Genomic DNA, 15,886 nt, shown 5'->3' with positions numbered 1-15,886 from the left:
ATGCATATAATGCAAACTGATTTTTTTTTATTTAAAATAAATCCATAACAATGTGAGAATTTTTAAAATAAATAGAATTAATCCAGTCAGTTCAATTCATTTTGTTCGAATCTGTTTGGTTCAATTTTTTCGGTTTACATTAAAATTTAAGTGAAAACCGAACATAATGGATTCTTTTAACTAAAACCGAGTTGACTGAATTTATATGAATGTGTTTTTATTTATAAATATAATCAAACTAAATCAGTCGGTTCAATCTATATTTTCTATTATGCTTGGTTAATTTTTTAATTCGGTTTACACTAAAATTTAACAAAAAACGAACTTACTAGATTAGTTTGTCACTTCAATCAAACTCATTGGATGAATCAAAATCTTAAAATATAAAACTAAACCGACCAAATTAGTTGGTTCATGTAGCCAACTCGGTTAAACCGTAAAAAATAATTATAAAAATACTATATTAATTCGATTAATCGAATTTTTAAAACGTTTTACGGTCATCAAATAATATTATTTATTAGTCGAACATACCGAACAAGTCAAATTAACTAAAAATCTTTAACCTAGTAATTCAATTAATTAGATCTCACAATTTTTTTGGCCACCCTATATTTATTTACACCTTGCTGATTCTGGTGCAAGCACAATGAAAGTCTCATTACTAAGAAAATCTTGCAGATTTCAACTCCAGTGGCAACATGCGATGCAAAAACATTTGAAAATTGCAAAACAAAACTATTTCTTAGTTGTTAAATAGCTCCAAGACGATCCTGTCGAATTACTTCAATGTTAAATACATTAAAATAGATGTATCAGCAGATAAAATTCATATCATCCAAAAATAGGCGGCATAAAAGAAATCCACCCTTTTCAAACTATCATATATATAACTACGTATCAACATAGGAACCCCTGGAGGGCGGATCTAAGGGCATCTCCAAGGGGAGTCACCATTTTTCCCTCACCATTTTTCAATTTGGTGAATTTTCACCAAATTTACTCTAATGATCATCGCCAAATTCTTCACCAAAAAACATACTTTTTTACTTTTATATATAATAATCATTTTTATTTCTTAACACTTTGTACACTTTTTACCAATTACACCCACAAACTTATTTATGCTCATATTTGTCCGAATTATAGTATTATTCATATTTTAAAAAATAAATTGTTATTAATTTTTTTAATTATGAATATCTTATAAAATTTAATTTATATTAAAATTATTTAAAATGAACATTACATTAATTTATTTAAATTAACACAATAAAAAAACTAAAATAAACATTACATTAATTTATTTAAATTAACACAACATAAAAACTAAAATTAACAAAAATACAAATCAATCCTCATAATGACTATGGTTCATCCACAAATGCTCTATTAAAGCATTGTGAAGTTCAAGATGAGCATTTTTATCTTTAATTTGTCGATGTCTCGAGAGAAATTGTTGAAAACGAATATGACCATCCACTGCTATTTCAACCGGTTCAAAATGTTGAAATTGTTCAAATCGAAAATTAATTATGTAATATTTTTTTAATTGTCTCGTAAAATTATTAATGTAAGATTTTTATGTTATTGTTTTATAATATTATTCATGTAATACTTTTATATCATTGTCTCGTTAAATTATTTAATAAGTAAGTAATTAATTAAATACAATTACAAATTATATGTATTAAAGTGTAAATTAACCATATTATTATATTCAAAAAGTGAAATGGTGAAAGAAAAATTCCTTCACCATTTTTGATGAAAGAGAGTGTGACTCCCTTGAAGATGATTTGATGACTCCCCTTGGAGATGATCTAAACCAGACAAATCAGCATCAAAATAACTTGGAAGTTTCCGAGGATCAAAGGGCGGATCAAGGGCAGGAACAGAATCAGACACAATGGGGAGCCGCAGATTTCGCAGGAGGCTCCTTATACACTTTCAAATCTTCTAGGCAGGAGTTTAGTCTAGTCACATCTAAATCAAGAATCTTGCGTTGTTCCTTTGTTGTACGCAGAAGGAGAGAGCAGACATCGCGAAACCCCTTCTTCAACATAGCTTGAAAGTAATCTCTCTGATTTGTAAGAGCAGTGTTCTGGATCTTTAATTCCTCATTCTCCCGCGAAACTCGGGTAACTTCAGTCATCGCGGCATCCAAAGCAGAACGACTCTCATTCAGAGACATCCGCAGACCAATATGACACGCAGCATCAACCATTGAATCAAATCTATGTCCATCTGGTGAACAGTAAACAGCAAGGGTTTCGCATTTTTTCTGAGAATAACAAAATTCCACTCTCCAACCATCTTCTAGGACACCATTGCAATCTAAAACAAATTGTCTTAAATTCTGTAGAAGCAATTCACTCTGCTTCTGTAACAATAGTGACGTATCGGAAGGACAGTCACTTGACAAATGCCTTCCTACAGATTGCATGCTACAAACAAGAACATTGTCTTAGGACTCATTCACACATTTTAACTCTTAAACAAAACATAAAATCAAGGTAATGAATGGTTCGAACCAACAATTTTATCTACCTTAAAAGAAGCATCAACTATTCATATACATACATGATACATACATGCACATTTTACTATGATTCAAAAAAAAAACTGAAAAAGTTACAAAATTGGAATGTACAATGCGGTATTTTAAAAAATGAAATTAAATCACTACAAACATCAAAAATTATTATTTAAAATACAAATAAATAGCCAACAAAAAATTAAAAAAAATAAGAAGTTTGCTTTTATAAATGCCCGAAATTTTTTCAAGTCTTTTCGCCAGTATCAAAATAAATTGAAAAGAAAATAAATTGCTTTCTGAGTTTTTTTTTTAAAAAATAGGTAGCATGGAAACGGGACACTTGGAACACTGACATGGCGAAACAGTATTACTTTAAGGTTTTCTAAATAAAAATTGAAATTTGGTGTCCGAAATGTCCGAAAAATTTCCGAAATGGTATATTTAGTGTCTAAAACGAAACAAAAGCAAAATATATTAACCTGGAACTAACAAAATGAGTGCTTTCTTCTTCTTCTTCTTCGTCTTGTCCTTCAGCTTCACTAGGTAACGCATTGATGTCCAGGAACACACGCTTACCTCTACGATCACTACTCGCCTCGCCGGAAGCCACCGGAGGCGGATGATGAGGAGAAGAAAAGGCAGCATGAGTATCATCTCCGGCAAGAGGAGGAGGAGAAAGAGAAGGAGTTTCGTTAAGATCGACGACAAATGGCATGCAACCCTTCCTCTCGTTAGAGCTGTTAAGCATGGTGACGCCGTTAACAGATTATGATTGGAAGGTGAAATGAAGATTTGTGTTCTGTGTCTTCTAAGCCTTGCAAGAGAAGTTTTGTGGAACTGAAATTAATTACACTAATTCACTTTCCTATATGATCTCCTTCTAAACGGTGTCGTACAATCAAATATCTAAACATCAGCAGTACCAAATTAAGTTGGAGTATTAAATTTCCAATTTCAAAATGTTTACCTACTCAAAAAAAAAAAAGTTTACTTATTTTACACCACATTTTTAATCTAAGCTTCTACATGTTACTCTGTTCCCAATATGGACGGTTTAGATAGAGTTTGACATTAATTCTGATTGAACAGCTCGCTGTTATTACAGATATGCAGCAGCAGCAAGCCAAGCGTACTAAATGTAGCCCTGCAGGCCGCCATTTCAACTTTACTTGAAAAAACCAAACTTAATCAAAATCTAAAGTTATTTTATAGTACTTCAAACTAAACCGAAACCAAATTTGTTAGGGAAGAGAGCCAACAGTCGATTCAGTTAAAACCGACCAATTTTTAAGAAACCGAATTAATAAGATTAATTTATCACTTCAATCAAACCAGTTAAATTAACCAAAACCTTTAAAATACAATATCAAATCAATAGAATTAGCCAGTTCATTTGGCTAACTTCAATTAAACTAATAAAAATATAAAAAATGAATTCTAAAAAATAAAGAGAAGATAGTTCGATTAATTCGATTAACAAATTTTAAAACTTTTAGCTGCAATCAAACCAAACAATTATTAACCAAATAGGCTAACATTAGCCAAATTAACCAAAAAACTTTAAATCAATTTATCCGAAACATATTGGTTCAATTTCTGATTAAGCCATATAACAGTTGTGTGACGTAATCCAACGAGATGTTTACAATTCTATTTCAATCGCATTGAAATAATTATATCAACAATTAGTTTGAAGAAAAATTTACAGATACAAGTAAAATATCGTTAACGGAAACTTACAGAAACATCGTTAACGGAAATTGGGTTCGATATTAAACGACCCAGAACCAAGCTAGAATCGAACCAGTAGCCAGACCAAGAATTAGGAACAATACCATCACTATCCCAGCAGTCTCAGCATGCTGTACTGACACCATTTTGGGGGCCAAAATAAACAAAACACTGGTCAAGTAGCCATTAGTGAGACCCAAAAGACAAGTGAGGAATGTCACTGGGATCTCCGTTCGGAAGAATTCAGGACCGTGCAAACAACCTAAGAATAGTGGGAAAAAGAGCAATCTTGCAAAACAGCCACCAACAGCAATCTTCGCATTCTCCAGAAGGTAGACCGAAGTCAAACACTTTCCGACCAAGTCAAACACATTGTACCCAGTAATAAGAAGGATCGAATACCAGTCCTTGAGAGCCTCGGAGTGCACATCCTCAGTTATATACCCGGGAAATATCGCAAGTGTCACAAGGCATACGAGAACAATTCCAATCCCGGACCACTTGACACTCCCAACAATCTCCCATAACACTGATCTCCACTGAGCGCCGGTTAAAGACCCTTTCTCTTTCTTTTCCTCAATCACAGCTTGAGTTTTCAGATCTTTATAGTACTTCATAACCGGAAGGTGATGTGCCACATTGTAAAAGACAACACATATGGCCATAACCACAATCCCAACAGCAAAATAGAGATTTGCACTTTTTCTGAGGCCAATCTCATCTTGTGTATATACAGCTTTGGATATGATCCTCATAAATGAGACAAGAACCCCTGCATTCAATAACTTCAAACTTAAACAATTTCAACATGCAGTTGTAATCAGCTTGCAAAATTAGCAATAATAATACTACAGCTCAGCTATAAACAAGCTTATTTAGGAGCATATACATTGTCTATAAACCTAGAAATGACCAGAAACGGCCAGAACGTTTAGTTTTTTCTAACATATTGGAGCTTCTCATAAATATATATCAAACGAACAAGCCAGCTTACAGCTCTTTCAGCATAACATTTTTCTATACTCAAGCCAGTGATGCATAATGTGAGATTTCTAAAAGGTAAATTAATGACACTCAAAAAGTTCAACAAAGGTTCATTTCATTCCTCCAACATAGCACAAAAGATCAAAAGTGTCAAAGTCGGTGGTTTTAGACAAATACAAGTACAACCATAACTTGGTAAAATTGGATAACTTTACCCCCTCACTTCATGCGGGCTGTTCTTTGCCAACATGGATAAAATGATTCAACCTTACCAAGTTGTGCGTTTATTTGTTCAAAACCACCACTTAGACCCTTTTCATCTTTTATGCCAAATTAGAAAGGTAAATAAAAACCTTTGTTGCTCGAAAATTTTTCCAAGTTAAATTTCATTTTTAAGATGCCATAAATTTTAGTACTTAAACTACTTAAGTTAGGATGCCATCCAACTTGTAATGTAAGCTCTATCAAGTGCAATCCCCTTGAAAATGACTACATCAAAATTTCAATTTCGAGGTTAATGTTTTTCTGGTATTGCACTACGAATCAATTTTCAAGCATCATTTTAATTAAATCAGCAAACAAAACATTCCCTAAAATGTCAAATCAGTATAGAACTCACTTCCAAATATTCCGGATAATTTTCCTAAAAACAAGTCCGCTTTGAACACTCCTAGAACTAAGACTGCCTGTCCATAACCCATTTATGGAAATTCAATGAACAAATGCTCACGTTCTTATTAAGCTAAATGTAATAATAATAAATATAAAAAATTTCCACATTCAACATCAAATCCCAAGCTTTGAACTTTACTGTTTATAGTACAAATATCAAAATTAAAGAATGCCCAGTTCAAGGACAGCAATAATAAAGCTAATAAAATCCTAATTTAGTAAGTAAAAAAGTTCAAAAATCAAATAAAATTTTACCAGAACCAGCCGTGCCGGCAAAAATGGCTTGCATATACCTCTCAGGCAATTCACCAGCCGCCCCAACTAACCCACCTTGAACCAACGCATCCGCCACACCAGACAACGCAATCGCCGCAACCGAAACATCAAACCCGCCGTACAACCCGACCCGACCCTTTATATAAACCGCATCCATAACCGGAACAATCAACAGAGATACAACAAAGACAGCCAAACCCACATTGATTCTAACATAAGCATCGGAAACATGAGCGTAACACACAATTACCGCCAGACAACAAAGACCCACTAACATATAAGCGACGGCGAAGATCCGGTCGACGGGGACGCCGGGGTAGATGGCTGAGAAGTAGTCGACGGCGGTTATGAAGGCGTTCCATGGAAGTAAGAAGCCGACGCCTAATGTGAAGTGGATTATGTATGCGAAGTTGAATTTGTCTTTTGGGATAGTTGGTGATGCGGCGGTGGTTGTGGATAGGAGAAGAGAGGATTCGCAGTCGGGTTCTGTGTTGGTGGGTCTTCCGGCGAGGCCCATGGCCGTGTTTGGTAACGGTGGTGAATGGGGATGACAGGTGGTGGGGCTCTGTTGAGACTTTTTTATGAAGTTCCCTAATAAGGATTTATTAAATGCAAGATATGTGAGGGATTTTGTGTCTGATCGGTTGTGGATATTTTTGTATTATTAAAACGTGAATTTGCAGAAGACTCGCAGTTGATTCCATTTTTGGTTAAACTTGTACTACAGCCAATTCCACTGCAACTTGTTTTTTTTTTTTTCCAAAGATAGATCTATTAATGAATATAACAATACAAGAGTGAAAGTCATATGACAATAATTTTTTATATGATCTTTCAAGATTAAGCAACCAATAAAAGGCAACAAACGTGATACAAACAAAATTAAAAAGAAGTCTAATCATGGATCCCGCAAACTTAACACAACGATAAACCGTCGGACGGGGAGTTCGACCTTCTTCTTCCGATGAGACGGAAAATCCGCTTGAACCGTTGAAGCGTAGTATTTTTGCCAACCAACTATCTTCATCATCTAGATCTATAAAGTTAAAAGTCACAAACCTCCCAATTTTTAGATCTACAAAAACTTGACTTTGAAGAACGATCAAACACTAAAAATTCTTTGTAAATCTAAAAAATCAAAGTAAAAGAAGTGGTAAAGACCTTAAAATTTATTACAACATGATAAAATCAAAAAAACCCCACTCAAAATTAAAGTTTTTAACAAAGATTTATTGAAATAAAGAGTAGATCTATATTATTTAGTAATATGGGCGGAGAGAAGATGATTTTCCGGCTAGCCGGAAAGATCATCTTCTCCCACCCTCAAAAAGATGGAGAAAATTGAAGTTCTTTTTAGAGAGAAGTGAGAGCACAAAAATATTAGATAGAGAAGTGAACCTATAGTCTTTCCCTCTTACGTAACTCTGCAACTTGTTAATCATGTGCAATTAATTCTATTTTGTTAATTTATTCTCCCAAACCCGGTCTTTTAGTCCGATGCACGATGATCTCATTTATAAGGAGTGTAAAATTGTCAAGTCGGTTTAAAAGGCACTTCCTAACTAGCTAAGTGGCAACTCCATTTTTCAAAATCTCACTAGATTTAAAGTGAGTCATAAACTTTGGCGAGCGTCTCGAAACCCGCTCTGTTTACAGTATCTAAAAAATTCCAATAAATTTGTCATTGCTTTCATCCCAAACACATTATAAAATTCGCATAGTTAAGATATTTGAGCGCGAACATATACTCCTTTCGTTTTATTTTATTGGCCAATTATTTTTATACATAGTGAGCGTGAATAGATACTCTTTCCGTTTTATTTTACTGTCTTAAAAATATGATATATTCAATTAATACATCATTGAATTCACATATAAATGTACACATTAAACTCATTGATATTAAAAGTAAAAGATGAAATACGTGTTAATAATATTAAAGTGATATTTTCTTGAAACGTTAAAAAATATGAAAGTGACAAATAAAATGTGACGGATGGAGTATTTAAACCTTTTCGTTGGAATAAGGCAACAAAATTAACCTTCATATTGGTCTTTTATGTTTGTCCTCCACATTCAACCTCACTATCATCACTGCTAGCAAAAGTAAATTTGCAATTACTAATAGTAATAAAATTTCTTGAATTAATCGAAGAATCATTATATTAATGCTATTGCCAACTCTTTGACAGAGTCATGCAGTTTATGAAAATGAATTCACTAATGAAATTAATCAACACCATTTGGCATCATTCCTTAACAAAAATGAAAAGAATGACCTTTTGGCTTATTCACATTTCATTTCTTTCATTGTCAATTTCTATAAATTAAAATTCTTGATTCTAAGAAGCCAACTTTTATATTTTGTGTGAACTTTCATTTGTTCTTAATAAATTGGCTGTAAATAATTGAGACTCGAACTCGAAATTTCATTCCTCAAAAGAGGAAACATTTAATTATTAACAGGCAAGCATGGCTGAAAGTGGTCATTCCAGGCATATCTCAGGTGAATTTCACTAATAATAATATAGATTCTTGATTTCCATCTTTGGGTTATACGAGTCTAGTTGATTAGATAGATTTTTGTAATCTTATCTTTCGGCATTTCGTTTTTATTTTTAAAAATACTTTTGAAGTTATGAAACTTTATATTTATAAGTTATTATTGTAAAAAAATTGTTTTTCTTGTTTCCCGTTTTCATTTCGACATTTCATTTATATATCTAGAAACTATGTAGCACGAAAACAAATACGGGAAAACGGGATACTTGGATATGGACACGTAAAAATAATGTTATTTTAAGATTTCCAACTTTTACAGACAAGTTTTGTGTCCGAAATGTCAAATTTCCAAAACGAGAAAAATTGATTGAATGAAGTGTTCGTACTACTTAGTCTATAAATGTTTCTGAAACTCTTAAAAATTGTTTGTATGTAAGAAATTGTGTTTCCGCCCGTTTTCCTATTACAATATGTAGTTTCCGCACGTTTTCCTATTAAAATATGTAGTTTCGCCATCTTGTATTTAAGCATTTCTGTTTCCGTATAGTATATTGAATTCCAAAACTGCTTTGCATTAACAAGGATGTGAATATCTGGTTGATATTCTTGGTGATAGCAGGTAAAATGATTTTAATGGCTGGCCTAGTTGGAGTTGCAGCAATATTAATCATTTCAGGATTGATATGGATTCTTTTCAGAATAAGACACAAAAAAAATCTGTCAACAAAAAAAACTGCCACTAATTCTGAATCTTGTGATTCCTATTCTGAAGATTCCAATGATCTCAAGATATCAGCCAAGGAGATTTACTTGGCCACAGACAATCTCAATGAAGTCAACTTGATTGGCCAAGGCATAGCTGGTAATAAAATGTCTGAAGTTTTTATTCTAATAGTAATTACTCGGCGAGTCCTAGGTTTCAGCATTTCGTTTCTGTTTCTGAAAATACTAGTAAAGTTCAGAAACTTTACATTTATAACTTAATTTAAATAAAATATTATTTCGTCGTTTTCAAGCATTTCTCCTTACTATTATGCAGGGAAGGTGTACAGAGGAGTGCTAGGTGACGGGCAGCATGTCGCCGTTAAGCACATAATCAACGACGACGGACATGCTGAGACATTCGTCCGGGAAGTTACGAGCCTGTCTCACATCAGACATCCAAACCTTGTAGCTCTGGTGGGATACTGTGAGCACAATGATGAATGTTTCTTAGTTTATGAGCTGTGTCACAATGGTAACCTAGCAGAGTGGTTATATGGTAAATATAAGGTTCTTTCTTGGATCCAAAGACTTGAGATTGCAATTGATTGTGCTAGAGGTTTATGGTTTCTTCACACTTACCCAGAAGGTTGTATTGTTCATCGCGATATCAAGGTAGGTTCGATCCAATCTTTTGTCTCTAATTTTATCGAACATGTTTGTTTTTCAGTAATATTTTGATAGTTTAGAATATAATTCTATAAAATAAGTTCGATTGCATTCGTTCGTGTATTTTCAGAACACGTGAAAAACAAACGTGAAGATATTTGTATGTCAATTCCAACCTGTTTGTGTTTAATATCTTCAAAGTTGCTCTCCACGCGCTCTGAAAATATAAAAGTAACTATGATTGGACTTATTTTCGGAAAATATGGACTAAATTGTCAATGAATAAATTTAACTAATATGATTGGACTTATTTTCTTTCCTCTGAAATTTGCATCACTTCTGCTACTGTTTCTGACAGCCAACCAACATCCTCATCAATGCTGAATTTCAAGCAAAACTCGCAGACTTTGGATTATCGAAAGTTATGAATGTGGATCAATCTTATGTGAGCTCAGAAGTAAGAGGAACGTTTGGTTATGTTGATCCTGACTATCGAACAAATCGCCGCGTAAATTCAAAAGGCGATGTCTACAGTTTCGGTATAGTTCTATTACAGCTTATCTCAGGGAAGAGGGTGATCAATCTGAATTTCACCAGACCAATGCAGCTAAATAAGATGGTAATATAACAGAAACAATCAAAGATTTCAATTCTTGCTTTTGTAGTTATCAATAATATTGAATTTCTCAATTTCTCAGGCAAAATTTCTGTCAGAAAATGGCAACACAACAGAATTTGCTGATACTAAACTTAATGGGGATTACTCAGTTGAAGCCTTGGAGATGTTACTCAAGCTAGCCTTGTCATGTACTGGGATTAGGCAAAATAGACCATCAATGGAGCAAGTGGTAATGAAATTAGAGAAAGCTCTTGACATCTCTATGGTCATGACATCTATTTCGTATGCCATGTAACACGGAAACGAAAATGCAGAAATGAAAAATATCGAAACAGGAAACAGGAAAACAACATTTTATAGGAATAGAGTGTAAATATAAAGTTTTAGTATCTTAGAATTGTTTCCGGAAACAAAAATGAAACAACAAGACCTGGGGCATCAGAAGTTTCCGCACAAGATAGCACATATGTATAGCAACAACTATGAACATCTATTTTTCTAAAAACAAAAATATGAACATCCATTGCATTATAAGAATATGTTGTAAAAATAGAATTCCAGAATCGTTTCTGTTCCTGGAAACAGAAATACGGGGCTCGAAAAGTTTCTGCACGACATAGCACACATGTATAACAACGACTATGAACTTTTATTGCGTTATTTGATAAATGGTATTATATATACAACAATGTCATACATCATTATTCTTACAAAAATATTACAACAGAATGATATATTTGTACAAAGCTTCACAAAAAAACCAGAAGCCAATGTGTACAAAGCTTCATAAAAAGACAGAAGCTAATCCTGATATTAACTCTTCAAAAAACTGAACTAACATCACAAACTAAACACAAAAGCAACAATTTCTCCACTGTTTAATCTATTTACATGGAGATGCTTTCAAGAAAATAAATCATGAATAAACCATCCTCGAGGGAGAATCGGAGTCTTCGAGCTCGAGGAACTCCTTTCATAGTATTCTTGGAGGATCCTGATGAGAGCACTTGCTTTCTTGCTTGCTCGATAAATGCCTTCACTCAGTAGCGAATACAATGATCCCATAAGAGACGGGCTCTTCACTAAATGAGCTACTCCATCTGAACCACCATTGATGCATAAAGCAAGCAACAAACATACACATTGCTTGTTTCCTGCCCATGAGGTGGAGGAATCTAATATTCCGATAACTTGAGGCAAGGCGCCAGAACGAAGAATCACTTTTGCCCCATCGGATTTTTCAGCTAGACTAACTAAAACTGCTAAAGAATCTGTTACTAATTCTTCTTTTTCACAAGATATCAAAAGATTAACAAGCAGAGGGACTGCCCCGGAAGCAAGAACCCTCTGATGATTTCCGAAATGCATAAGCAATCCGTAGATCGCGGCCAATCCATTCTTTCTAGCGCGATCATTTCCTTCCCTAACTAACTGTACTAAACCCGGTATAGCCTCAGTACTCTCTCCAATCAACTTCCTATTCTCCTCAACTGATGCGAGGTAAAACAATGTCGCCGCAGAATGTTGTCTAGCCTCCATAGCTAATCCATTATTCAAAACATCTACAATCAACTCTAATCCTCTATTCTCAACAATTACACCTTTACTTTTCGAATGTTTCGAAAGATTCAATAAAGCCGCAATGGCATTCTCTTGAGACAGAGAATCCTTAGAAACTGATAACTTCAACAGAGATGGAATCACACTAGATTCCACCAAGCAAGACCGAATAAAAATGCCTGCCTTACTAAGAAGCCTAACCTCATAAGCTGCTTTATTCCTCTCTTCAAGATCTCCATTTTCAAGCCTGTCAGCAAGAAAATCAGCCACCATTTTCATAGCTCCCTCAGCTGCTAAACTACCTGCAAGAACAGTTTATCATTACATCGCAATTCTTACGATTCGTTTTGCCTGTCAGGATCCCATTCTCTATACAGAATTGTTGAATCAACCCTTCAACCACTATTGGAGACCAAATTTGTACTTCCTAATCTCTTTCCTGTTACAGGACATGAAGAATTTCTAGCTTTGAACCATTTCGAGATCAAAGACCGATCATAAGTATGTCCCGTCAGAATTGTGACAGGATCTTTCATAATCTCTAGTGAAACTGGGCATCTAAAATCATCACTGTTGATACTATTAAACAACTCACTGCTGCATTTAGAATCAAACTGCTGCTGTTGAGTAATTTTACTATCAATAAAATCAAAAAGAAGACATCTTGAATAAATCAAGAACCCTATTAAACTACTTAAAAAAGCTTTCTTTTCTTCATTTGAACACTCATTTCCAATCTCTGAATCCAATAACTTAACCTCTTTATTACAATCACTGCATGTCCTGACACCAATGTAATCCAATACCCTCTTTAAATCACGCCCATCAGGAACAAACCCGTTTTCTAATCAATCCAAAATCAAGAAAATATTTCCCATGACCCATTTATCATCTGGGTAAACTTCAAATCTCGATTTTCTTGCTTGGTTAATAACCAACTCAATTAACTCCTTTACTTCAACTGACAAATCAATTAACCCGAGTGGAAGAACATCCAGAGCAGCTGCTATAGCCCGGGAAAATATCCGGAAGTGTTTCCCGGCCGGATCAGAATGCATTATCATGAACAAACAGGCATCTTCTCGGGAACAATCTTCTAATTAGAAACGAACTTTCTGTAACGTGAAATAAAGCTCCGACAAGCTGAGAATGACCGACTCAAGTATACCCAAATCAAAATCTACTGGAAATTCCTCAATAAAAGTGAGAATGTTGAAACTTGGTGCAGAATGATTTAGACTTGAATTGGCCGATTTCAAAAGTTTATGGATTAAACACATTCAAAATCCTGTCCAGAACACATTCCAAAAATATAATATTTTGTCCTAACCATCTAGATATAGAGTATAATCCAAAAGGTAGTATTAAAGATTCAAAACTTCAGGAAGAGTATTAAACACTACATTAAATAAAATAAAGGAAGAACCAATCAAAATCTTAATTCAATTTGAATGTGCAGCAACTTAGTACTGGTAACTACAGTGCAAAATAAGCAATCAACATTTAACTCATAAGCTCTAAAAACAAAAGCCCTTTCAAGCAGCAGCAACTTCAGCAGGGGCCTCAGCCATTGGTTCATCAGCTGGCCTTTCCAACTTCACACCAACATCCTCTGAATAATCACCGTGAACCTGCATATCATAGCAAGAAAATCAACAAAATCGCTTTGAGCAAAATCCTGCAAAAATTCATGCATTTTATGCAACAAATAAAGAAGACAATCATAGCATGGTTATGGCATGACAATCCATTTGGCATGCATTTTGAAAAAGTAGAACCAACAAGAAACATAAAAATATGTGAAACATGCCTCCATCAGCTTTCCGAGATCAAACTTAGGAGCCTTCAAAATTTTGACTTTACGGATGTAGACATTCTGTAGAGGGTAGATACTGGATGTAGCTTTCTCAATCTCTTTTCCGATGGTCTCTGGAAGAAATTTGCGGACCAAATCCTTGAGATCACAAGATGATGCCTGTGATGTCATAATCTCCCTCATCTTCCTACGGATCTACAAACACAACCAAAATTCCAACAGCATAAACAACCAAATTCAAAATCAAAAAATATATAAGCAGATGGAACTGGGCTCGTGCTTTACCTGCTTAATTTGGCTGGATTGTGCGTAACATGTTCTCTTAATCTGGTTAGGTCGTCTCTTGGTAAACCCAATACAGAACATCCTCAATGTGTAGTTATCGGTTGTTTTCACATCTACATGAGCTTCAATCAAAGTTTGCCATTTCCTAACCAACGATCTCAACTTGTCTGTGGTAAAATCCATACCCTGTATCACAATAAATAATAATAAGATAAACGAAAAATTGGGAATTTTTCATAGAAACTCAAGAAGGAATATCTAGTAATCTTCATACCCAGAAATTGGTCAAGACATTCTTGCCTTGAACATCTTCAGCTCTCAGCCTGATCTTTCTGTAAGCATGATCCTCGTCACCCTGGAGGTCAGCTAGGGAGATCTCGAACACACGATGTTTGAGGCCCTCAGAAGCAATCTGTAAGGCGAACATGATATATATATGAGCTTGGAATAGTTACAAATTTGATCACAACAGCTATATGTTGTTAAACCATATTTACATGATTACATCTACCCCAAGCCAAATCAGAGTTCCCAATCAATTTTCAAACCCAATAATCAAATATACAACATTAATGTTATTGGCAACATCTAACCTCAAAACACAAATTAACAATAAGAAGCACAAAACATAGACCATCTCCAACTACTGAATTACAGAGCATTAATGTAATTTGCAACATCAAACCTCAAAACATAAATTCAATTTAACATAGTAGTGCATTTCTACTAAACAAACACATGAGCTAACCTAAAAATATAAATTCAGTTTTAAGATTACATAAAACTAATCAACAGCTGAATAACCAGAAAAGAGAGGAAAAATACCTTGGTACCCTGAGTACGAGTAACAAGAGTTTTTCCAACATTTTTGACTTGAAATAATGAAGGTGCTTTGATGTCGTACCAATCCTTCTTTGCAAAAGGATCCTGTCTGTTAACAAATTCAAACAACAGCATTAGTAAATTACCAAGTTCAGGAATTAAAATTAAAATTAACTTACGCCTTCTTCTTGCCTCCCTTCTTTCCCTTCGAAATCCTCTTGTTCTTACTGTTAAAAAACAATTCACAGATCAGATCAGCTCATCTTTTAAATACAATAACGATACATAAAATGGCGGAGTTCTACGGCGGAATGAGGCTTACCCGACGGCCATGTTGGATGCCAAGCAGAGTGGAGAGAGGCTGCAAATGGAAGAGGATCAAACTTATAACCACAATGTCAAAACCCTAGCTGCGCCTTATGTTTTCACTTTTAGGGCTTCTGTTTTATGACCTTTTGGGTTGGGCCTTCAAAATAACATTTTACATAAATAGATGAGAGTTTTTCAAAAATTACATACTACATTTAGGGCTTTTTACATTATTTTATGATAATGTAATGATAATTAGGGGGTGAACAGAAACTGAACCGGACCAAAAAATCGGACCGAACCGAACTGAAATTTATTATTTGATTCGATTTTTTGGTTAAATTGGTTCAATTCGATTTTTTGGTTAAACTGGTTCGATTTGGTGTTTGATAAAGAGAATTTC

At 34.4% G+C, this 15,886-nt stretch overlaps 4 protein-coding genes and 1 pseudogene across 4 annotated transcripts; 1 reads left to right on the top strand and 4 right to left on the bottom strand.

Annotated features, from left to right (window-relative positions):
- Nucleotides 1-1,640: 1,640 nt before the first annotated feature.
- LOC126655874 (uncharacterized) lies at nucleotides 1,641-3,284 on the bottom strand. Its single transcript, XM_050350215.2, has 2 exons — nucleotides 3,016-3,284; nucleotides 1,641-2,444 (listed from the first exon to the last, which is right to left on the bottom strand). Exons 1-2 carry the CDS (start codon nucleotides 3,282-3,284, stop codon nucleotides 1,898-1,900), a joined length of 816 nt encoding a protein of 271 aa, XP_050206172.1. The 3' UTR covers nucleotides 1,641-1,897.
- Nucleotides 3,285-4,175: 891 nt separating this feature from the next.
- Nucleotides 4,176-6,904, bottom strand: LOC126655873 (equilibrative nucleotide transporter 1). The gene is made up of 2 exons (XM_050350214.2): nucleotides 6,179-6,904; nucleotides 4,176-5,039 (listed from the first exon to the last, which is right to left on the bottom strand). Exons 1-2 carry the CDS (start codon nucleotides 6,714-6,716, stop codon nucleotides 4,309-4,311), a joined length of 1,269 nt encoding a protein of 422 aa, XP_050206171.1. The 5' UTR covers nucleotides 6,717-6,904; the 3' UTR covers nucleotides 4,176-4,308.
- A 1,767-nt stretch (nucleotides 6,905-8,671) lies between these two features.
- On the top strand, nucleotides 8,672-10,998 carry LOC126657200 (probable receptor-like protein kinase At5g18500). The gene is made up of 5 exons (XM_050351855.2): nucleotides 8,672-8,705; nucleotides 9,321-9,563; nucleotides 9,741-10,078; nucleotides 10,431-10,691; nucleotides 10,771-10,998. Exons 1-5 carry the CDS (start codon nucleotides 8,672-8,674, stop codon nucleotides 10,984-10,986), a joined length of 1,092 nt encoding a protein of 363 aa, XP_050207812.1. The 3' UTR covers nucleotides 10,987-10,998.
- A 367-nt stretch (nucleotides 10,999-11,365) lies between these two features.
- LOC126655872 (U-box domain-containing protein 19-like) lies at nucleotides 11,366-13,531 on the bottom strand (annotated as a pseudogene).
- Nucleotides 13,532-13,598: 67 nt separating this feature from the next.
- On the bottom strand, nucleotides 13,599-15,621 carry LOC126655875 (40S ribosomal protein S3a-1). The gene is made up of 7 exons (XM_050350216.2): nucleotides 15,497-15,621; nucleotides 15,354-15,401; nucleotides 15,178-15,283; nucleotides 14,627-14,764; nucleotides 14,353-14,538; nucleotides 14,062-14,262; nucleotides 13,599-13,882 (listed from the first exon to the last, which is right to left on the bottom strand). Exons 1-7 carry the CDS (start codon nucleotides 15,505-15,507, stop codon nucleotides 13,787-13,789), a joined length of 786 nt encoding a protein of 261 aa, XP_050206173.1. The 5' UTR covers nucleotides 15,508-15,621; the 3' UTR covers nucleotides 13,599-13,786.
- Nucleotides 15,622-15,886: the final 265 nt, after the last annotated feature.

The sequence above is a fragment of the Mercurialis annua genome, linkage group LG7, assembly GCF_937616625.2.
Source record: "Mercurialis annua linkage group LG7, ddMerAnnu1.2, whole genome shotgun sequence".
NCBI classification, from domain to species: domain Eukaryota; kingdom Viridiplantae; phylum Streptophyta; class Magnoliopsida; order Malpighiales; family Euphorbiaceae; genus Mercurialis; species Mercurialis annua.
The sequence above is the reverse complement of the archived record's forward strand: the minus strand, read 5'-3'. Positions and strand labels throughout refer to the sequence as shown.